Source organism: Caenorhabditis elegans, chromosome II (genome assembly GCF_000002985.6).
Source record: "Caenorhabditis elegans chromosome II".
In the NCBI taxonomy this organism is placed as follows: domain Eukaryota; kingdom Metazoa; phylum Nematoda; class Chromadorea; order Rhabditida; family Rhabditidae; genus Caenorhabditis; species Caenorhabditis elegans.
In genome coordinates, this window is record NC_003280.10 from 708,660 (window position 1) to 732,589 (window position 23,930).

General features: G+C 37.4%; 2 protein-coding genes across 4 annotated transcripts; both read left to right on the top strand.

Annotated features, from left to right (window-relative positions):
• Positions 1 to 721: 721 nt before the first annotated feature.
• T02H6.1 (WD_REPEATS_REGION domain-containing protein) lies at positions 722 to 15,047 on the top strand (the record flags this gene model as incomplete). 2 transcript variants are annotated; one of them, NM_182230.9, is made up of 13 exons in its annotated part: positions 722 to 798; positions 847 to 948; positions 1,092 to 1,202; positions 1,403 to 1,539; positions 2,828 to 2,907; positions 2,954 to 3,117; positions 3,591 to 3,716; positions 3,902 to 4,057; positions 4,177 to 4,262; positions 10,750 to 10,868; positions 11,035 to 11,219; positions 12,457 to 12,679; positions 14,747 to 15,047. In NM_182230.9, 12 exons carry the CDS (start codon positions 730 to 732, stop codon positions 12,676 to 12,678), a joined length of 1,557 nt encoding a protein of 518 aa, NP_872030.2. In that variant the 3' UTR covers position 12,679; positions 14,747 to 15,047. The 2 variants fall into 2 exon arrangements, with proteins under 2 accessions (NP_872030.2, NP_001303789.1); NM_001316860.2 differs by lacking the exons at positions 722 to 798; positions 847 to 948; positions 1,092 to 1,202; ... (6 more) ...; positions 10,750 to 10,868; positions 11,035 to 11,219 and having other exon boundaries at positions 12,509 to 12,679; positions 14,747 to 15,043.
• Positions 15,048 to 15,128: 81 nt separating this feature from the next.
• On the top strand, positions 15,129 to 23,854 carry rfip-2 (FIP-RBD domain-containing protein; the record flags this gene model as incomplete). Of its 2 annotated transcripts, NM_061397.5 has the most annotated exons (8): positions 15,129 to 15,174; positions 15,236 to 15,364; positions 15,769 to 15,922; positions 16,852 to 17,117; positions 18,151 to 18,454; positions 21,839 to 22,067; positions 22,528 to 22,728; positions 23,326 to 23,854. In NM_061397.5, the coding sequence occupies 8 exons, from the start codon at positions 15,129 to 15,131 to the stop codon at positions 23,404 to 23,406; spliced, it is 1,410 nt and encodes a 469-aa protein (NP_493798.2). In that variant the 3' UTR covers positions 23,407 to 23,854. The 2 variants fall into 2 exon arrangements, with proteins under 2 accessions (NP_493798.2, NP_872031.2); NM_182231.8 differs by lacking the exon at positions 15,129 to 15,174 and having other exon boundaries at positions 23,326 to 23,762.
• Positions 23,855 to 23,930: the final 76 nt, after the last annotated feature.

Genomic DNA, 23,930 nt, shown 5'->3' on the forward strand with positions numbered 1-23,930 from the left:
GAAAATTGTAGTTTGTAGTCTAGCAGACCAGTTTTCATCAAAACCACTTGGGTCTGCTAATTCGAAGTTTGTAGTTTGTAGTCTAGCAGACCCATCCTTTTCAAAGCCACAATGGTCTGCTAAATCGAAACTTGTAGTTTGTAGTCTAGCAGAACCATTCTCTTCGAAACCTTATGGGTCTGCTAAATCGAAATTTGTTGTTTGTAGTCTAGCAGACCACTTTTTTTCAAAATCTCTTGGGTCTGCTAAATAGAAATGTGTAGTTTGTAGTTTAGTAGACCGCTTTTCATCAAAACCACATGGGCCTGCTAAATCGAAATGTGTAGTTTGTAGTCTAGCAGACCCATTTTGAATTCCTTTTTATTAAAAAAAAATAAATTTTGATTAAAAAACATTAATTTTAAAAATATCGAAATTTGCCGCTTTAATAAATCCTTTTTTTCAGAAAATCAACGAATCGACTGCATAATTCGCCTTCAAATTGCTGTAAAATCGGATTTCTTCATTATTTTTCACTTTAACTTATTAATTTTACCCTTAAATTTGTTTTTTTTTCGGTCTCATTGCCTGTTTTTTATTCATTTTTTCTCCTTTTTTTTTCATATCAAAATTTGTATTTTTACTATTTTTTTCTGCAATTTTTTCTTGTTAATGGCGTTTTTCATCGCCGGTTTTAACTTGAAATTTCTAATTTTCAGATTAATTTTAATGCCATTTTCAGCTTAAAAAATGCCTGCATTTTTTGTAAAAGCCGGCGCCAAAAAGAGCGGCGGTGGAGCTGCAGCGACTAGGAAAAGAGTGAGCTTTTCCTTCCTTTTTTCGCCAAAAAATTAAAATTTTTTATAGAAAAATGGTGGAAAATCGGATGCAAAAAGCGAGGAGATGGCCGCCAAAATGTCACGACGTCAGAAGATTATGGCAGCTACGGAAATTCATTCGGATGAGGAGGTTTATTCGCTGAAAAACTGAAAAAAAAAATGAGCAAAAATCGACGGATTTTCCGTTAAAAATCTAAATTTTTAGTGAAAAACTCTTGTTTTTTAACTAAAAAATTAGAAAAATTCAAATTTTTCAATATTTTCTTGTTCCAGGACTCACTCGCCGGAAGCGCCGCAGCATCAGAAGCCGGAAGTGACGTGGAATACGAGGATGCACACGAGAGAAATTATCGAGAAGCCAAGAAGCTTTTGGACAAGATTCAGGTGAAAAATGACTGAAAATCCGGGAATTTCACATCGAAAACCTGCGAAAATTACGAATTTTTCACCAGATTGACTGCTCAAAAATTCAATTTTAAGCTCAAAAATTCAATTTTAGAGCTAAAATTCATTTTTAAGCTCAAAAACCTTAATTTTAAGCTCAAAAATTCCAGATTTTCAGCCCAAAACTTCCCAAATTTCAGAGCACAACAACGACACAAGAGGAGGTGGCAGAGAAGCTCCGGGACGATGCAGTTGCACGTACAGGAACACAAGTTAAACGAGTTGCCGATGTGGTTGAGCTTGAAGATGATCTGGAAATTAGCTATAAACCACATAGGTACAGTAATCCGGCCCGTAACCTGAAAAAAATTTTGCGAAAAAACCAGAGTTTTCCAACTGAAAATGCTCAAAATTTCACTGAGAAAAATATAAAAATCGCTGAAATTTTGGAAAATTGAAGTCGTTTTTCATCGAATTTCATGCTTTTTTTTCAATTTTTAGCAAGAAATTGACTGAAAATTCAAAGTTTAAAGCTTGAAAACATACGAAAAACTGGAAAAATTTCAAATTTAAACTGAAAAATCGGAAATCTTCGACTTTTCCAGTCTCTACAGTACCCCCACTCCACCTACAGTAACCCGAAAAAGCTAGAAAATTGGAAAAAAATTGAGTTTCCTTGCTAAAAATCGAAGAAAATATGGAAAATGGGTCGAAATGCGCAATTTCAGTTATATCCAGAACTATAGTACCACTGTCACAACGATTTTCAGATTTTTTGAAATTTCTGGAGCTACAGTACCCCCACTCCCCCACCTACAGTAACCCAGATTCTTCCAGATTGTTCTTCCAGACTCCTACAGTACCCCGACCATATCCCGCCACCAACCCCAAAGCAATATCCCCCTTCAAAAGACGAAAATCCAAATTTTCCAAAACTACAGTAATCCTACAGTACTCCTACAGTACCTCTACAGTACTATTACAGTACCCCGACCATATCCCGCCACCAACCCCAAAGCAATATCCCCCTTCAAAAGACGAAAATCCAAATTTTCCAAAACTACAGTAATCCTACAGTACTCCTACAGTACCTCTACAGTACTATTACAGTACCCCGACCATATCCCGCCACCAACCCCAAAGCAATATCCCCCTTCAAAAGACGAAAATCCAAATTTTCCAAAACTACAGTAATCCTACAGTACTCCTACAGTACCTCTACAGTACTATTACAGTACCCCGACCATATCCCGCCACTAACCCCAAAACAATAACTCTTCAAAAGACGAAAAGTCATATTTTCCAAATCTACAGTAATCCTACAGTACTCCTACAGTACCTCTACAGTACTCCTACAGTAACCCGACCATATCCCTCCACTAACCCCAAAGCAATATCCCTTCAAAAGACGAAAATCCAGTTTTTCCAAAACTACAGTAATCCTACAGTACTCCTACAGTACCCCGACCATATCTCCCACTATCCCCAAGCCCTAATTCCTTCAAAAGACGAAAAGTCAAACTTTCTAAAACTACAGTAATCCTACAGTACTCTTACAGTACAAAATTCTTTTCCGATCTCTACAGTACCCCCACTCCCACCTACAGCAACCCAGCTTCTTCCAGATTGTCTCCGCTCTGTGTCGCCTTCTCACCAGATGCAAAATATGTGATTAGCTGTGGAAAAGAGTCGAGTATTGTCAAATGTAATCGATTTTTTGCCGGTTTTTAGTCAAAATTGCCAGTTTTCAGTCAACGTGGGCACCCGTAAAGTCGTCGGAATCATCAAAAGAACCAAAAAAAGAGCCGGAGTACCGGAAGAGCCGACAAATGCTCATTATGGAGTCATTTTCACTGTTGCAGTGTCGCCAGATCAGAAATTTATCGCTTCTGGTGGTTTTGATCAGGTTGTCAAGGTAAAAATGTGGAAAAAATCAGAAAAATAGCAAAAAAAGCCGATTTTTACCTGAAAAAAGCTCTAAAATCGATGAAATTTCACATTTTCTGGCTTTTAAAATTGAAATTTTGAGCTAAAATTGCAAAATAAGCCGATTTTTATCTGAAAAAACCTCGAAAATCGCAAAAATTTCACTTTTTTCCGATTTTAAAATTCAAACTTTGAGCTAAAATTGCAAAAAATTGACTTTTTTCCATCGAAATGCGTAAAAAATTAAATTTTTTACCTTAAAAAAGCTCAAAAATCTCTAAAATTTCACATTTTTTAACTTTTAAAATTCAAATTTTCAGATAAATGGCATTTTTTATACGAAAAACACTTTTAAAAATGCATTTTTAAACTTAAATTGTAGAAAATTGCCTATTTTCCACCAAAAAATTTGAAAAAAAATCAGTTTTTTAGGCACCTAAAAATATGAAAATTTTGTTTCAGATTTGGAATTTCGACAGTTTGGAGCACATCAAGGACCTCTCCGGACATCGTGGACCAATTTTTTCGCTCACTTTTCAGCTAAAAACCAATAATCTCTACTCGGCCAGTCAGGATCGATCTGTGAAGGTTAATAATTGGATTTTAAGCTGAAAATTAACATTTTCCACCGGAAAATTTGATTTTTCAGCTAAAAATGCACTAAAAATCTGGAAATTTGAGTTTTTCCAACTAAAAATCCGCGAAAAAATCCAATTTTCCATTGAAATTCTCACAATTTCCACCCATTTTCAGCCCAAATCTCTTCATTCCAGATGTGGGATATCGACCAGCTCGGACTCGTCGACACAATGTACGGACATCAGGACGGTGTCCAGCAGATTGGTGTACTGTCGAAACAGCGTGTGGCAACTGTTGGTGGAAGAGATCGTAGTGCGAGACTATGGAAAGTCGAGGATGAGAGTCAATTGGTACGCGGCGAGACGAAAATCTGCAAAAAAAAGCGCTGAAAAATGCAATTTTTTCAGGCTTTTTTGAGCTTTAAAATGAGCTTAAAACCATGTTTTAGCACTAAAAAATCAATTTCCAGATGTTCAGTGGACTTCAAAACTGTGTCAGTTTGGACTGCGTCGCAATGATCAACGAGGAGCACTTTGCCACCGGATCTGCTGATGGGTAGGTGTGATGCTACAGTACCCCCCAGGAGCTCGCGGAGCTTGGCTAGAGAACCATTGGAACTACTGTGCTCAGTTTCGGAGCAATGGAAAGTTCAAGAATTCTTTTCGCAGGAAAACTCTCTCTCACTCTGAGCATCTAAGAAGAAAGATCGGAAGCTCTGAGGAGATCTGAAGCTCACAGCTCAAGCCCCTGTAAAGGGACGCTTTGCTATTTCTGGCAGCAGTGGCCTAATTTTCGCCGGCCACCTAGAAATTGCACCAGCGCGTCTTCCTGCCTCGAGAGAGAGATGACAGGAGCTCGTCGACTGAAAAGCCTCTAATTTGAGCACGATTGACCTACAAAAATATGCGGGCATTTTTTGCCCCCAAAAAAATATGACGTCAGTTGAGAACTCTGCGCGTCTCTCTTCTCCCGCATTTTTTGTAGATCTACGTAGATCAAACCGACATGGGACATACTGACACCACGTGGCACCTTGAGCGTTCTAAAAAAAGAGCTCAAAAGTCTAAAATTTCGACTTTTTCGTTAAAAAGCTCGGAACTGCTCTAAAAAGAGCTACGAGCCACATGACCAGCATGTCTCTGGTCTCCTGATAATATTTACTCAAACGAAAATACGTAATCATATTACCTGTACAGAGAGTGTAGATAGTTAGAGAGTGACAGACATCAGGGACCCAAAGGGGCGGGGCGCGGAAGAGACGATTTGTGTCGATTTACGGAATGCTTGCTCACAACGAGAAAAATTCCGTAAATCGACATAAATCGTCTCTTCCCGCAGCGCCCCGCCCCTTTGGGTCCCTGATGTCTTTTGTCATTCTCTAACTGTCTACACACTCTCTGTATACAGGTAATAACGTTTTGTCCACCAAAAAGTGACAAACAAAGTGCTACGTCATTTCTGAACTATGTATGACTCATGCACGGTCTTTCCTTCTTTTTCTCCTTTTCGGGGAAGAAGCCCAGGAACATGTTCACATTAGTTTTATGAGTACTTTTTTCCATTAAATTTATGGAATAGGGCGCCCAGCGCATTGTTTGATTGGTATCATATAGGCATGTCCACACTGCCTTTTTGGTAGTGCAAAAAAATTGGAAAAGCTTTAGACTCTTCAATTTTTTTTGTACAGAAAACACCAAGAGTTCTACACCACACAAATCCGCGATTACTGGAACCGAATATTCTGAGAATGCGTATTGTGCACAACATAATCGACGCGCAAAATATCTCGAAGCGAAAACTACTCTTTAAATGACTACTGTAGCGCCTGTGTGTCGATTTACGGACTCAATCTTCCTAACGGATTTTAAAAAAATTATTGATCTATAGAATTTTGAAGTTAAGCAAAAGAAACGATTTTTCAAAATTCTATAGATCAATGATTTTTTTAAAAATCCGTTTGGAAGATTGAGCCCGTAAATCGACACACAGGCGCTACAGTAGTCGTTTAAAGAATTACTGTAGTTTTCGCTTCGAGATATTTTGCGCGTCAATTATGTTGTGCACAATACGCATTCTCAGAATTTTGTGTTCCCGTAATACGAGGTTCACTTCTTCAATTTATGCACAATTCCCCATATACTCTACTTCTCACACCACTCGTCTGCCTCTCTCCCTCCGTCTCCTACCACCCCCTCCAGCTACTAGTGACACCCAATTATCCCCCGTCAAACACTACGTTTCGGGTAGCGTGTTCACATGTGTTTTGTCTCCGATTTCTGTCTTCTCCCGGTTGTGTGTCCTGAATGAATCGGCTTTTCCCTACCTGTGTAAAAGGCTACGAAGTCGGTGTTTTTTTTTTCAATTAAAAATCGATTTTCATGCTCAAACTTGTGGAAAACTACGCTTTTCCCTCGTAGTGGCAGAATTTTGGTTTGATCTTTGAAAAATGCGGGAGAAGACACGGGGTTCTGGGCTTTCTCATTGAATTTTCGCGCTCCATTGACAATTGCCTGACGGGCAACGCGTGGAGAAGTAGTGTACTCCACACGGACAACAAACTTTAGTTTTAAACAACTAAAACGAGCCGCGACGCGACACGCAACGCTCCGTAAATCTACACAAAATCTCTCCGACCCAGAATGGCCTAGTTTGGCAAACTCTGCCATTTCGATTTATGAGGGAAGTCAGAATTCCGTGTCCACACACACGTGGTGTCAGAATGTCTCCCATGACACGGTTTGATCTACAAAAAATGCGGGAATTTAGACGCCGAGTTCTCGACTGATTCTTCACATAGCTAAGAACGTCTGACGTCACATTTTTTGAGCAAAAAAGTTGCCGCATTTTTTGTAGATCAATCCGCAAGGAGACTTTCATTTCACCACGTGATTTCCGTCCTAAAATTGGATTTTGGTATTGAGTTTCGACAGTGCATTACCCGATTTGCAAGATGTTAAATTGAAGCTTTAGTTTTCAAAATACAAAAAAAAATGCATCACAAGCGATTTCCATTATGAAAAGTATTCTTTGCTAAATAAGTGCCCTTTTTTGTGGTGCTCCAAGTGCTCCCTGTGTGCTCTTGTGCTATGACAACACACACACACACACACAGACACACCGGAAGACAAACTCACCAACAAACACAAAAACATGGCGTTCCTGAACCAACAATTCGTCACTTTTGGGAATTTGGCCAAAGTTTTGCATATATATTTCAACCTGAATAGGGTTGAAATATTGACATTTAAAACATTAAAAAAAAATGAAATCGGTCGCATCATTCCAATTCATTGTTTGAACAATCCTATTCAATATATGACTGTTTCCTCCTCCGCTCCTCTCCTCTCAAGTGTTTGTATAGAAGGGGCGACGTTGTCATATTCAGTATGAATTCGTCTGTGAGAAATCGATTGAAGAACGCTTTTTTTCGACGTTTTTTCGGCGTTTTTTCTGCGATTTTGCCAGTTTTGAACTTTGAAAGTTGAAAATTTGGCGGAAAACCATTGGCAAACAAGTTTTCAACCTCTCTGAACTGAGTTTTATAAGCTCTGTGCTCAGAAGATGGATCCTGAAGAGCCTGGAGCCTGAAGCCTGAAGAAATAGTTGGAGTTGGAACAGAAGAAGCTCCTGAACTTGCTCAATGAGCCATAGTAGGAGGTCTCTGGGAAAGGCACAGTATCTGAAAAGATCTGGAGCTTGGCAGAAGCCTGAAATTTCGCTAGTGAGGCTGAATTGCCGCTGGTGAAAATTCAGAAGCTGAGAACTATCTCAAGAGCAGGTTCAAAGGATCACAAGCTCTGACTGTTCGGACCCCTACCCAGCATCCCCCGTTCCGTCTCTAGGAACCGGAGCAAAGTTCAGAAAGAGCACGGAAGCTTGTAATACCTAGCAGGAGTAGAAACTTCAAGCACGTGGTGCGTCAGGCTGTACCATTACGGTTTGATCTACAAAAAAAAATGCGGGAATTTTTTGCCCCCAAAAAAAAAATGTGACGCCAGCACGTTCTTAACCATGCGAAATCAGTTGAGCACACTCTGCGTCTCAATTCCCGCATTTTTTGTAGATCTACGTAGTTCAAGCTGAAATGAGACACTCTGACGCCACGTGTTCAAGTTCCTAGGAAATAAATTCTGCTAGAAAACAGAAGCTTCAAGATTCTCCCCAGCACAACATTGTTGCTGCTCAGATGGTCAGAAGCATCTATTCATTCCGGTCTTCCTCCGTGTTTTTTTTTCTCGCGTCGTCATTTTTTCTCCAACATGTGTGGTGCAAATCCGCCCCTCCCCATCTCATTCAATTCACGTCCGTCGGAAACCCCATCCCGTTCGAACGTGGTATTGGCAGCAATGTGTCTGAGTCTCCAAGCTCCAATGCAATGAATGAGTTGCTCGAGGAGCAGCAGGTGTTTGTTCACGGGCTCAGGGCTCACGGGCGCTCGGCGGTGGCGCCTCTCGTTCCCGTGGAACAAGATCAACACGTACGTACGTCTTGCACACACAAGGCATGCCAAACTCACCCACAACGTGAGGTTATTGATTTTTTTCTGCCTAGAAGTTTTTGGTGGAGCACTTTTCTTCTGTAAAATCTCCCATTACGGGTTGATCTACAAAAAATGCGGCAATTTTTCGCCCAGAAATATGTCTTATTAATTGGTAACTCAGGGTCTAGAACGCGTCTAGAATTCCTGTAATTCTCGTAGATCAAACCGACATGGGACACTCTGACACCACCACGTGTAATCTCAGATGATCCTAGAGGATCTAGCAATTCCATCGAGGATGTAAAGTTATATCCAATAACTTTTTTTTTCCATCCTCCTCCTTCTATTTTTCTCCGCAAATCATATCCCTCCAATGTGAAGAATAAGATTCCTTGGTTCACGGGCCATTAGTCGAACGGCCTGGCCTTTCACTTATTGGAATAGAATCTAGAATCAAGAGAATCTATTTTCCTATAATATTCCCGGGCTGAAATTTCTTTGAACATTTCAAATTCCAGTCAGTCAGTCACCTGACATAATTTGCGAAAAATACCCCAAAACCAGAAGGAATCTCGACAATTTTCGCATTTAAAACGACCTTGTGTGAGGCAATCGAGCTGTTTTACTGCGGCGGAACTTTGGTTCCTCAAAATTTGTGGAAAGACTTTTGAAAGTTGAAAGATAATCCTACCAGTTTGACGGCGGCAGAAGCTGAAGCAGCTGGAGGCGTTGAAGTGAAAGTTGGTAGCCATCGCTAGGATACCACACTACCTGTTAGTCATAGTCTACTACAGGGGTGGGCGGCAAACGATTTTTTCCGGCAAATCGGCAAATCTTCAATTTACCGGAATTGAAATTTCCGGCAAATCGGCAAATTTGCCGGAAAAAAACGGCCGAAAATCCTATGAATGTTCCTACATCTATTTTGAAGAAAAAACGGGAAAATTTCAAAAAGGCACTACTGCTGCCTTTTTCCGTCCTCTCAGACAAACGCTTAGTAGCTTAATTAGATTTAAACCAAATATAATGGGGACATAATTCATATTTGTTTAGAAAATCCATATTGGATTATATTTGCTCCATATTTTATTATAAAATCCATATTGGATTAGATTTGTCCATATTTAATTAGATTTGTTACATATTGGATTAGGTTTCAACCATTTTCATTAGATTTGTTCCATATTGGATTAGATTTCAACCATATTTGATTGGAAAATCCATATTGGATTAGAATAGGAAGCGTATTAATTATGTCCCCATTATATTTGGTTTAATTCTAATTAAGCTACTAAGCGTTTGTCTGAGCTATAAAAAATCCCTCTACACATTTCCGGCAAATTTTTAATTTGCCGAAAATCAAAATTTCCGGCAAATCGGCAAACCGGCAAGCTGCCGAATTTGTCGATAAATCAATTTGGCGAAGGGCAAAAATTTTTTGAGTCTTGATTCTCTCTGTAAATCGCTAAAATTTACTTTGAAGCGGCCTCCAAAAGTGGCAAGGCAGCCTGCTCATTTGCTGAAGCCTGGGGCTGAAGCTTGCCTACTTCAACAGCTACCATCATCCGCTCCTGGAGCACCACTGCATAGTTTGCTCTTTGCATTTTCGGCTTGCTCCGCCACCATTCTTGTTAGCTTTTCCTGTCGTCATTCGTTATTTTTTTCCGGTGCTCACCGAGCCCGCCTTCCGTATTGGCATAGTTCCAAGTGGTGTTCCTTCCCGGTTTTTTTCCTGCGAAAATTGACCTGAACGCCATTTTTTTTTCGTAAAAGAAAACCTTTTTCCACTGAAAATCGTTATTTTTGCCCATTTTTAACCGGAAAATCGTCATTTTGGTTCCATTTTTTGTTGAAACTGTCAATTTTTGATGCTTTTACCGATAAAAATATCAATTTTGGGCATAATTTCAATAAAAAGACGCCATTTTAAACGCCATCTTCCTCGGAAAATTCCATTTCTGACAACTTTCAACCGGAAAATCGTCATTTTGGAGCCATTTTTCACCGAAAAATTGACCTAAACGTCGTTTTTTCGTAAAGGAAAACCATTTTTCCACTGAAAATCGTCATTATAGACAATTTTTCAACGGAAAATCGCCATTTTGGAGCCATTTTTCAACGGAAAATTCCAATTTTTGATGCTTTTACAGTTGAAAATATCAATTTTAGACATATTTTCAGTGAAAAAATGCCTTTTTCAACCGATTTCCCCCGGAAAATCGCCATTTTTCACCATTTTTTACCGGAAAATCGACATTTTTCACCATTTTTAACCGGAAAATTCCAATTTTTAATGATTTTACCGTTGAAAATGTCCATCTTAGACATATTTTCAGTGGAAAAATGCGTTTTTCAACCGATTTCCCTCGGAAATTTTGGCTTTTTCACCATTTTTTACCGGAAAATCGTCATTTTCGACCATTTTTAACCGGAAAATTCCAATTTTTGATGATTTTACCGTTGAAAATATCAATTTTAGACATATTTTCAGTGGAAAAATGCCTTTTTTCACCGATTTTTTTCACCTTTTTTCCTCTCCTTTATCCATTTTCCTGTTTGCAGAAGCATTGCATTATGGTCATTCTGGAAGAAGCGTGCTCTTCACGTCCGAAAACAGGCTCACGGAACACAAAATGGTAGTGGACGATGGATTGTGGCGCTGGCGGTGTTACCGTATTCTGGTAGGTTTTTAATCGATTTTTTCACTGTAAAAATCAAAAAAAATGTGCCCCAAAATTTGCTCAGCTGGTGGTGCTGCTGCTCTCCGGCGGGACAAAGAGCACAGTGCAGAGAGGAGCTTCAACAAGGCTTCAAGGCTTCATCGAAAAATGCTCATTTTTATTACAGACCTGCTCGCCTCTGGATCCAACGAAGGAGAGCTTAAACTGTGGAAAATTTCGGAAAATTTCCGTCAACTGACCCCATTCTTCTCCTACAGTATCCCCGGATTCATTAATTCGATCAATTTCGCTCCGAATGGAAAATCGATTGTTGTTGGAGCCGGTAAAGAGCACAAGGATGGAAGGTGGTGGGTGAGTGTGAATGGAATCGAAAAAATATCGATTTTCAGGGAAAATTTGGAAAAAATCGCTGAAAATTCACATTTTTTCAGAAAATTTGACTCAAAGAGCCAAGAAAATATGAAAAAATTCAATTTTCTAGTGAATTTTCGACAAAAAACACGGATTTTCCACAAAGAAAAACGCTAAAATTTTGATTTTTTTACCATTTTAAGCCGAAAAATCGCTGAAAATTTTTTTTTTTCAGAAAATTTGACCCCAAAAGCCAAGAAAATATGTAAAAATTCACATTTTTTTTATAGAAAAGTGCGAGAAAATTCAATTTTCTGATGAAAATTCACCGATTTTCCACAAAAAAATCGCTGGAAATTTTGATTTTTTACCATTTTAAGCCGAAAAATCGCTGAAAATGCACATTTTTTCAGAAAATTTGACCCCAAAAGCCAAGAAAATATGAAAATATTCAATTTTCTAGTGAATTTTCGACAAAAAACACGGATTTCCCACAAAGAAAAACGCTAAAATTTTGATTTTTAACGATTTTAAGCCGAAAAATCGCTGAAAATTTTTTTTTTTCAGAAAATTTGACCCCAAAAGCCAAGAAAATATGTAAAAATTCACATTTTTTTTATAGAAAAGTGCGAGAAAATTCAATTTTCTGATGAAAATTCACCGATTTTCCACAAAAAATCGCTGGAAATTTTGATTTTTTACCATTTTAAGCCGAAAAATCGCTGAAAATTCACATTTTTGCAAGAATAACTCTTGAAAATTCACTAAAAAACGAAATTTTTTGAAAAAAAAGTGCATTTTCAGAGATTTTTCCGGCTAAAAATCGCTGAAAATATTGATTTTCAACGATTTTTAGCCGGAAAAATTGCCAAAAATCCGCATTTTTTGATGGAAAAAATACGAAAAATTCCAATTTTCCACAAAATTCACCCGAAAATTTGGATTTTTAACGATTTTCAGCGAAAAAAAAAACCGGAAAAAGCCAAAATTTCTAATTTTTCCGAAAATCTCGCTCTGCAGAAGCTGGAAAATCACTGAAATTTGACAAAAAAATAGCGGAAATTGTACATTTTCCAGTTTAAAAACTCAAAAATTACAAGCTTTTTGAGCTGAAAAGTGTGTAAAAATTCATTGAAAAGCTAGATTTTTGTGCCTTTTTCGGTTATTTTTTGTCCATAAAAATCTCAAAAATTGAGCTCTCGGAGCCCGGGAAAAGCTGAAAAATGCTCCTTTTCAGGTGGATCGTGAAGCCCGTAACCAAGTGGTGATTCTTCCAATCAAATATACAGATGGAAGTGATAATAATGACGTCACCATTGGTGATAAGACGGCTTCTGGAACAGTTTCAGGGGCTTCTGCTGGTGGTGGTGGAGGAATCGAATCGGGTGATGAATCTGAAGAAGAAGAAGAAGAGCTGGAGGAAGAGCTGGAAGAGGAGGAAGAAGAAATTGAGGAATAAGGTGAGATTTTCCAGAAAATTGAGCTGAAAATTCGAATTTCCCGCGATTTTTCGGGAAAAAATGATCAACAAATCGTGATTTCAAGCCAAATTTCACCTTTTTTAGGCCGGAAATCAATTTCCCCGAAATTTTTCGTTAAAATTTGGTGTTTGCGGGCTTCTGGAGCTACAGTAACCTTATGGACAATCGAAAATTCAAAATTTCCACAATTTTCCGTAGAATTCGGTGTTTGCAGACTTCTGAAGCTACCGTAACCCTTATGAAAATTGAAAATTCAAATTTCCCGCAATTTTTCGTAGAATTCGGTGTTTGCGGACTTCCGGAGCTACCGTAACCCTCTTGACAATGGAAAATTCAAATTTCCCGCAATTTTTCGTGAAATTTGGTGTTTGCGGACTTCTGAAGCTACCGTAACCCTTATAAAAATTGAAAATTCAAATTTCTCGCATTTTTTCGTAGAATTCGGTGTTTGCGGACTTCTGAAGCTACCGTAATCCTTATGAAAATTGAAAATTCAAATTTCCTGCAATTTTACGTAAAATTCGGTGTTTGCGGACTTATGGCGCTACCGTAACCTTCGAAAAATTCAAATCATTAAAAAAAAGCTGCTACAGTAACCCGTAATTTTCCGTAAAATTCGGTGTTTGCGTACTATTGGCGCTACCGTAACCCTTTGAAACAGCCAATTTTTACTGAAAAAAAAAGCGGGTTTCGCAATAAATCCCCCCTTCCCAGCAGCTTATCACACTCCGCAGATCTGATAGAAATCGAAAAGTGTGAAGAGACAGAGATCTATGACGCAACTGTTGTGGGGAAATCCGAAAAAAGCGGAATTCAAGGACATTTTGGGAATTTATAGCCGAAAATTTCGATTTTTTCCAATTTTTATGGGTTAGTGTAGCCCCAAAAATACGCAAAAACACAAATTACAGCTGAAAATTTGGATTTTTCGCTGGAAAAGTGCCAAATTTGCACCTAAAAATCCAGTTTTTGGGCCATTTTTCCTCCTGAAAATTCAATTTTTCAACTAAAAACCGAGCTTACAAGTGATTTTTATCCTGGCAATTCATTTTTTTTCGTCTAGAAAATCAATTTTCCAGCTGTTTTCTACAGTAAAACCTGGTTTTCCGAAGCTTTCCCCCTCGAAAAATGAGCTTTTAAGGGGGAAAAGCTGTAATTTTCGTCTGGAAAATCGATTTTCTAGCAGTTTTCCCCCCGGGAAATTGGCATTTTGAGTGATTTTCAAGCCAAAAAACTGGGCTTCTGCTGTAATTTTTGTAGTTTTTTGACTTTTCCGCGGTTTTTCTAGTGGAATCTCAATTTTCCAGTAGGTTTCCTACCTTAAAATTGCAATTTTGAGTGATTTTTTGACCCTAAAAGGTTGATTTTTCACTGAAATTGTCAATTTTCAGCCTTTTTTTCAGCTAAAAATCGAATTTTGAATCGTTTCCAGCTGAAAAATCAAAGTTTTTACCCATTTCTCTGTCTGAAAATCGTTTTTCCACTCCAACTTTGACATTACACTAAACTTTTGTGGTGAAACGCAGAGAAAATACGTAAAATATTGAATTTTTCAATGTGATAACGGTCTCTTATCAGCCGAAAAACGTACATTTTGACGTAGTTTTTGAAAAAAATCAGTTGAAAATTGGGGTATTCCTCATTGATTTTCTCGCGTGTTTTTGTGCTCAAAATTGCTCATTTTGCTCGAAAATTGAGCATTTTTTACACTTTTGGAGCTGAAAATTCTCTGAAAATGGCTCCAGGAGCTCAAAAATTGACTTTTACAGCTGAAAATAGTCTTCAAATTTCAATTTCAATGACTATTTTTCCGAATTTTTGAGCTCGCAGAGCCCAAAACCTTCAGGAAAATTGAAAATTTCCTTGAAAATTCCACAAAAAAGTAAATTTCGACACAAAAATTTCTAGAAAAAGTAGTTTTTATAGCTGAAAATCGTCTTAAAAATTCGATTTTTAGACTATTTTTCCAAATTTTTAAAAACTCTAGGAGCCCAAAAAGAGCCCAAAAACCCCCATTTTCTCTCTAATTTTCCCAAAATTTTTCAGATTCCTCACTGCCTGCGCCTCCGCCTACCTACCTACACACATCAATCTCTCCTCCAAATAACCAGTTCTCTTATCAAATTGTTACTTTTTTTGTCTGTTTTTCCGCCTGTTTTTTGATGATTATCGATTGAAAATCGGCCGATTTTCACCTTTTTTTCACCCAAAATTTGTTGATTTTTTCATTGTTATTTTCCTTTTATTTTCCTTTTATTTTTATTGTTTTCTAATTTTTTTTGCAATTTTTTGCAATTTTTCTCCCCCCAAAAAACGTGAACTTTTTTATCAAAAATATTCAACTTTTTTCTTTTTTTTTTCTCTCAAAAAATCTGGTCAACCAAGCCCAGTTTAAATATTTTATTTCGATTTTTCCATCTCTTTCAAAATGACGATTTTTCGCTGGATTTTTGGATATTTTTTCGGATTTTGCAGTGGGTTTTGTAGCCACAGCTTTTTCAAATTTAAAACCAGAAATAAAGCGATATTTTCCAGGCACCGCTGGCCGTATCAAGGCGGGAAACGAGAAGGAAGTCGAGTTTAAGAAACGAAAAATCGTCAAAAATCAGCCGAGAAATCAGGAAAATCAGCCGAAAATGGAGCCCAACACAATGCTTGCACATAGTGAGTTTGGAGGCGCGAAAAATCGATAATTTGCGTGAAAAATCGATCATTTCAGTGAAAAATCGATAACATGCGTGAACAATCAATAATTTGCGTGAAAAATCGATAATTTCAATAAAAAATCGATAATTTCAATAAAAAAATCGTTAATTTCAGTTAAAAATCGATAATTTTATTGAGAAATCGATAATTTTAATTAAAATCGACTATTTGCGTGAAAAATCGATAATTTTGATTGGAAAATCGATAATTTCTGTGAAAAATCGATAATTTTCAGTGAAAAAATCGATAATTTCAACTGATATTATCGATTTTTCGTTGAAAATTATCAATTTTTAATCAAAATTATCGATTTTATCATTGGAGCGCACTGGCTGTCCCGCGAAAATTCAAAACAATTACAGTAACCGCCGCCCGTGGCCTCTACATGAAGAACAAGTCATCACTGGACGCCTACGCTACAGTAACCCTACAAGGAAAAGGATCATTGCGGAGTCGATGTTCGACGGATGTACTGAATACAGAAGGAGAATGTCGTTGGGATGAAGTTTGTGAATTGTGAGTAGTGGCTGCTCCGAATGGAAAATGAGCTCGAAATTCGGATTTCTCGTGATTTTTTATGTCGGGGACTGGATTTTCGGAAGATTTGGAGCTCCTGGAGCATTTTGGAACTTTAAAATTTGATTTTCCCGCAATTTTTCGTAAAATTCGGTGTTTGCGGACTTTTAGACCTACCGTAACCCTCTAGACAATCGAAAATTCAAATTTTCCGCAATTTTTCGTAAAATTCGGTGTTAGCGGACTTCTGGAGCTACCGTAACCCTTTAGACAATCGAAAATTCAAATTTTCCGCAGTTTTTCGTAGAATTCGATGTTTGCGGACTTCCCGACCTACCGTAACCCTTCTAAAAATCGAAAATTTATATTTTCCGCAATTTTTCGTAAAATTCGGTGTTTGCGGACTTCTGGAGCTACAGTAACCCTTTAAACAATCGAAAATTCAAATTTCCCGCAATTTTTCGTAAAATTCGGTGTTTGCGGACTTTTAGACCTACCGTAACCCTCTAGACAATCGAAAATTCAAATTTTCCGCAATTTTTCGTAAAATTCGGTGTTTGCGGACTTCTGGAGCTACCGTAACCCTTTAGACAATCGAAAATTCGGTACTAGTCTGAAATCACCCCGCCACTTTTTTTAATCATTTTAATATTATCCATTTTAATAAAACGTGATGTCCATTTTCCATCTTTAGGCTTAGAAATGGTTATTTCCTAAGCCTAAAAATACAACAACTCCACACGTTTTTATTTGAAAATTTATTTAAATTTAAAGAAAAAAAAGTGGCGGGGTGATTTCAGACTACTACCGAAAATTCAAATTTTCCGCAATTTTCCGTAAAATTCGGTGTTTGCGGACTTCTGCAGCTACCGTAACCCAGTCGAAAACGAAAATTTTGTAGAAAATTCGCAATATTTCCAATTTTCCAGCAAACTCTCGGACAAGTTCAACTCGGTGGTGGTTGCAGTTCACGCCAAGGCAAAGCTCGGTACAAATGAGCTCATCGGCCGCTGTGAGCTCGAACTCGAGAATGCAAAGATGCTCCACGGACAAACGAATTGGCTCCGCCTTAAAAAGAAGACAAACGACGAGAAATATCGAGGAGAAGTACAGATTAAGCTCGAGTTCAACTACGAGAAGCCATCGATGAGTGTTAGCTCATTGTCGTTAAATCAGATTGGAAATGAGCAAGAAAGTGAGGAAATTCACGTCGGAAATGCTCGCGGAGCATCTTAAAAGCCGGGAAAATGTCGGCTCTGAGAGCCCAAATAGTGTTTGCGTAATCCTGGAGCTACCGTAACCCTCGAAATTCGATTTTCTGTGAAAATTTCGAATTTCGCGGGTTACGGTAGGTCGAGAAGTACGTAAACACCCATTTTTTCGGTCGAGATTTGAATTTTCAGCGGAAAAATTCATAAAAGCGTTCAAAAATCGATATTTGCGGGCTTTTCAGTCAACCGTAACCCGCGAAATTCAAATTTTTGAAAAAAATGGAGTTTCGCGGGTTACGGTAGCTTCAGAAGTACGCAAACACCCATTTTTCGGTCGAGTTTTGAATTTTCAGCGTAAAATCGATGAAATGACTTAAGATTTGGTCTTTGCGGAATTTTCACTCTACCGTAACCCTCGAAAATAAAATTTCTCGGAAAATTTGAATTTCTCGGGTTACGGTAGCTCCAGAAGTACGCAAACACCCATTTTTCGGTCGAGATTTGAATTTTCAGCGGAAAATTCATAAAATTGCTCGAAATGTGCTCTTGCGGGATTTTCAGTCTACCGTAACCCAAACATTCAAAATTTCTGTAAAAATTCGAATTTCTCGGGTTACGGTTGCTTGGAAAGTACGAAAAACCCCATTTTGCCGGTCGAATTTTGAATTTTCAATCAAAAAGTTCGAAAATTGCATCAAATTTGGTCTTTGCGTACTTCTGGACTTACCGTAACCCAAAAATTACAAATTTCTGTACAAATTTGAATTTTGCGGGTTACTGTAGCTTCAGAAGACGCAACCACCAATTTTCTCGGTCGAATTTTGAATTTTCAGCTTAGAATTCATAAAATCGCTCAAAATTTGGTCTTTGCGGGCTTTTCAGTCTACCGTAACCCTCGAAATTCGAATTTTCATAGAAATTTGGAATTTCGCGGGTTACTGTACCTCCAGAAGTCCGCAAACACTGAATTTTACGACAATTTTCAGTTTTTTCATTAAAATTTTGCCCATTTTTCAGAGTCTTCCAGTGGTGGCGGTGGCCTAATGTCGAAAATGAAGCGAAAAATCACACAAGCCAAAAATGGACACAAAAAGGCCGAAGATACAATGTCAATGGCCTCTGCGTGGTCCGCTACGAGCAAAAAATCGACAATTTCCACAAAATCTGGCAAATTTTTCGGCAAAATTGGCTCCAAACTGGGCCTAAAGGATAAGGAGAAGCCGCTGCCAGTTGGAACATTCCTCACGCCGATGGATAATCATTTGGATGGAGGAGGAAATGATTATGACTCGACGGGACGGGGAACTAGCCGGAATTCTAGGTACTAGAATTGCGTGGAAAAATGAGAAGAAATGGACAAATTGGAGGTTTTTGAGTGAAAAAATGGGATTTTTCGACCATTTTGAGCATGAAATCGGATAAAATTGGAAAATCTTGAGATTTTCAGGTCAAATTTGGCTCTTTTTTGAACTTATTTGCTCTAAAATGAAAATCGAGGCAAAATTGCAATTTTTCCCGCAATTTTTCGTAGACTTCGGTGTTTGCGGACTTCTGGAGCTACCGTAATCACGGCCTCCTGCGCGTGAAATGCGCCAAGCGCACGAAGAAAGCGACGCGCTGTGACTTCTCTGCGTCTCCACTCTCTCGCGCGTGACGATAGAGCTCATTTGAAGTGCGTGTTTCAAAGACGGGAGACAGTGCAAATTTTAAAATAAAAATATGAAAAATGAAATGAGACGGTTTTTTCCAGCATTTTGACTACCCAACGAGATTTTACGGTTCACTCTGAAGAAATTTTTATTTCGTTATTATTTCCCTCATACTAAGCGGCTCTGAAATTTTTTCTAATTTTTTTTGTTGTTTTTATATGAAGTCAATATCAAGAAGCATTATTCAATGACAAAAAATATCAAAAAATTAAAATCTTGTTTTTAAACATAGTATGCCCGTTTTTGGCAGGACGATATGGCTGGTATGGGCCAAGAGAGAAAAAAGTAAAAATCTTTTCTCACCGACTTTTAGAGAATTTTGAGCTTATTTTATTTTGACCACAAGCATTAATATCTGTTGAAAACTGACGTAGTTTTCTAACTAGGGAACCGTCACAAGGTGCCACTCGCTTTTTGGACGAAACATGTTTCATGTGAAAGCCCATGTTGAGAAACGGTAAAATGTAAATTTTTAGCTGCAAATTTTCAGAATTGAGCTCAGGGTGAGCATTAAAAGATGCTCACATCAGTACTAACTGCGCACTCCAGCCGCAATATTAGCGTATCGGTGAGGGTTGTGGTGGTGATTTTATGTGAAAAATATTATTTTTTGTCCATTGAAACGTTTTTACTACTTTGAAAAAAATTTAGAAGCTTTTTGAAAAAAAATTTTTTTTTTGAAAAATCTGAAATGTGAAAAAATAATCCAAAAAAATTTTTTTTTTCAAAATTTTTTTCAAAAGTGTTTTAAACTTTTACAGTTGATAGACAAGTGTTAAAAACCTAAAAATAGCAACTTGCTGAATCCGGGTTCAGATTTTTTTAAAGAATAAGTTACCAGTTTACTTGCTTTTTTTGCGAATTGTACCTTAACTTTGAGCTATAATATCTCTGTGATGAGCCACAGTCTTGTTTAGCGATCAACTACAAAGTTGTAGCAAATTTTCTGTTTAACATTTTGTTAATTAATTAATTTTTGGTATTAGTACCCCACGCAGAAAAAAAGGTCATTCACGTTTATGGAATATACGATTAAAAGTTGTACAGTCTCACAGATATGTTACTCTGCGAAAATCGCTGATAGCAAAAATTAATCAATTAACAAAATGTTAAACAAAAAATTTGCTACAACTTTGTAGTCGATCGCTAAACAAGACTGTGGCTCATCACAGAGATATTATAGCTCAAAGTTAAGGTACAATTCGCAAAAAAAGCAAGTAAACTGGTAACTTATTCTGTTAAAAAATCTGAACCCGGATTCAGCAAGTTGTTATTTTTAGGTTTTTAACACTTGTCTATCAACTGTAAAAGTTTAAAACACTTTTGAAAAAAATTTTGAAACAAAAAAATTTTTTTGGATTATTTTTTCACATTTCAGATTAAAAAAAAAAATTTTTTTCAAAAATCTTCTAAACTTTTTTCAAAGTAGCAAAAACGTTTCAATGGACAAAAAATAATATTTTTCACATAAAATCACCACCACAACCCTCACCGATACGCTAATATTGCGGCTGGAGTGCGCAGTTAGTACTGACGTGAGCATCTTTAAATGCTCAGCCTGAGCTCGATTCTGAAAATTTGCAGCTAAAAATTTACATTGTACCGTTTCTCAACATGGGCTTTCACATGAAACATGTTTCGTCCAAAAAGCGAGTGGCACCTTGTGACGGTTCCCTAGTAAGTTTGAAATTTTCAACTGAAAAGCGCAAATTTTGTCAGTTTTTGCCATACCGTATCCAATAGGAAATGTTTATCCAAAATCCGTGGTCACCAAAAGTTTAAAAAAATATTTGTGCATCTTTTGGGCAAAAATTTGTACGTATTGGTAAAATATTGGCAGAGGAGTCTCAAAAAAACCAAACCCAATTCTAACTTTTTATACTTTATTTTTCCTTTAGTGAGCATTATCTCGAAAACTACGAAAGATATGAAAAACGTTTCAACTACAAAATTGAAGATGGTACTATAGCCAACATTTTCTCAGTTGATCATTTTTTTGTAAGTGTACTCATTGAAAAGTTATAACAGTGGTGAAGTACAAGGCAAAGATTTTATCGAGAAACTGAATGCTTGTTTTTTTAAATGCGTATATCTTTTTAACAAATGAAGTAATCAAAAAAGTGTCAACTAAAGAATTGTAGTGTTTTATTTGGTGAACATTTCTTCAGTTGAAAGTTTTTTGATATCTGCACTCACGAGAGAGCTATGCTCTTTTGGAAACCGAACAAGGTAAATTCGTTGATTTAACCTCGATATCTATTATAGATCATAACTCAGTAACCAGTAATGGGATCAAAAAACGTCCAACTGGAAAAATGTTTAAAATTGTTCAAATATTATTTTCATAGTTGACTGCTACTTGTTTTATTTCTTATTCGCAAAGTTACGCACGTTTAAATAATATTTATTGTAATTTCTGGTATTTTGGAATACAAAAATGAAAAATTTTATTGAAAATCTCATTTAAGAATTCTTTTTTCATTCACTTTTAAAGTTTTTTTCGAATATATTCTTCAAAAACTCGAGAAATTAGCAAAAATTGAGGCCTTGTTCAAAATTTTCCTTTTTTGGTCGATTTTCACGCTTTGAGCGAGGGAACGTGCGCAAGTGAGAGGCGAGAGACGACGAGAGCGACTTGCTTGCGCATTTCACGCGCAGGAGGCCGTGGTAATCCTCTTAACTATCGGAAATTCAAAATTTCCGCATTTTTCCGTAAAATTCGGTGTTTGCGGACTTCTGGAACCACCGTAACCCTTTGGAAAATTGAAAATCAGAATATCCCGCAATTTTTCGTAGAATTTGATGTTTGCGGTCTTCCGGAGCTACCGTAACCCAATCGAAAACGAAAATCGCAATTTTCCTATTTTTAACCGATTTTAGGCTTAAAATTATCGAAATTGGTGGTTTTTTAGCCAAATTCTCTCAAAAATCTTGAATTTTACCCCACAAATTTGAAAAAAAAATTTTTGTTCGCCAAAAAATGCTCAAATTTTCAGCTTCAACGCCTACGACACATCAGCCCAGAACAATGGTCCATCCCGTCCTCCATCGTCATTTTCGTCCAATCAGAATCCATTTGCCGATTCCATTTCACCAGAAGCTCCACAAGCTCAGCCAGTTGCAGCCGCCCGTCGCCAGAGCACAACCACGCCGACTGGAAGATTTGGTGGAATTGGAGCAATTACCGGAGCAGCCACGTTGCCCCATGCGATGACGTCACCTGTGGTACGGAATCGATGGACTTTCGGCCGCAAAATTTCTCGTAAAAATGGGCTCTTTTTGCTCAATTTGGAGCATTTTTAGCGGTTACTGTAGCTCTGGAGCTCGAAATTTGGATTTCTGCCAAATTTTGCAAGTTCCAAAGGTTACGGTAGCTCTGGAAGCCCGGAAAAAATTTTCCGCTCCAGAAGCTAGTTTTCATCAAATTTTACTAGAAAATGGCTCGAAATATTAATTTTCAAGATTTTTGAAATAAAAAAATCAATTTTTAGCAAAATTTTACAAGTCCCAGAGGTTACGGTAGCTCAAGAACTCTGCTCTCAGTGAAAAATTGGATTTCTGCGGAGAAAAACCCAGGAATTTTGAATTTTTCGGAATTTTCAAGTTTTTAAACACTAAAATTCGCGGTAATTTTGATTTTTCAACCCAATTTCATGAATTTCCAATCAAAGTCTCCACTTTTCAGATGGCTCACGACATGTTCCACCGATCGGGAAGCATTCGATCTACGGCCTCAAGCGGATTTGGCGGCTCTCAGAAGAATCAACGAAAGATCATTGATCCGAGCAACTCTGACGATCTACTTGCAGTTATTGATAGTCTGAAGTTGGAGCTTCAGGTTAAAGATTCGAGGATGAAGGATATGCAGGGCTATATGGATTTGTTGGTACGGTTTTGTGCTGGAAATTGGGGAGATTTTTGACTCGAAAATCATAAAAATCGGAGGTTTTTGACCGAAAAATCACAAAAATCAACAGTTTTTGACTCAAAAAACATGAAAATCTGATTTTCTTGACCCAAAAATCATAAAAATCGGAGGTTTTTAACTCGAAAAAACATGAAAATTTCCACATTTGAGGCCGAAAACCCATGAAAATCGTAGATTTTTGAATCAAAAATCGAGAAAATTCGGAGTTTTTTGACCCAAAAATCATAAAAATCGGATTTTTTGACCCTACAAATCACAATAATCGGAGGATTTTGACTCAAAAAACATAAAAATTCATAGTTTTTCGTGGGAAAATACGAAAAATCACAAAAATCGGAGCTTTTTTATCCAAAAATCTCAAAAATTGATGGTTTTTACTCGAAAATCATAAAAATAGAAGGTTTTTGACCAAAAAACATAAAAATCTGAGGTTTTTTGACTCGAAAAACATGAAAATTCCAATATTTTCGTCGGAAAAATTGGAAAAATCATGAAAATTCCCGCATTTGAAGCCAAAAAATCGTGAAAAGTGCCAAAAAATCACTTTTTTTTCAGATTTCCCGTGTGATGGAACGAAATCCGGAACTGCTGGCCGCCCCCGCAACCAATCAGAAGCCCAGAATGCGATTCTTCTAATTTTTTCCATATTTGTTCGATTTTTTTTTCCAAATTCTCTTTGCCCCCCGAAACTCATTCCTCCAGCAGCTGACTTTACTGTGTACAAAATGTATTTTTTCGAAAAAAAACTTTTTTTTCTCATTTTCTGAGCCAAAGACCCCCCCCCCCCTCTTCATGTATCTTCCAATATCGATTTTTTTTTAAATCTGGTCACTTTTTTCTATTTTTCGCTAGATTTAGACCTTTACCCCCCATTCCGACAAACGTGTAGAATTCCCAATTTGACCCCAGTTACCCCCTCCCAGTAATTTTTAAAATTTCCTGTGCAACTATCCTTATCAATCATCTACTTATCACTAAAGCTCTGTGTCAAATTACGTTTTTTTAATTGATTTTTGCACTGATTTTCTGGCAAAATTTCGAATTTCGACTTTTTACACTAAGAATTTCGAATTTTTAATGTAAAATTTGAATTCAGCGGGTCGAGTTACACATTGTGGCACTTTTTTCCAGCGTCGCAGATCAAAAATTGAAGTTTTGGG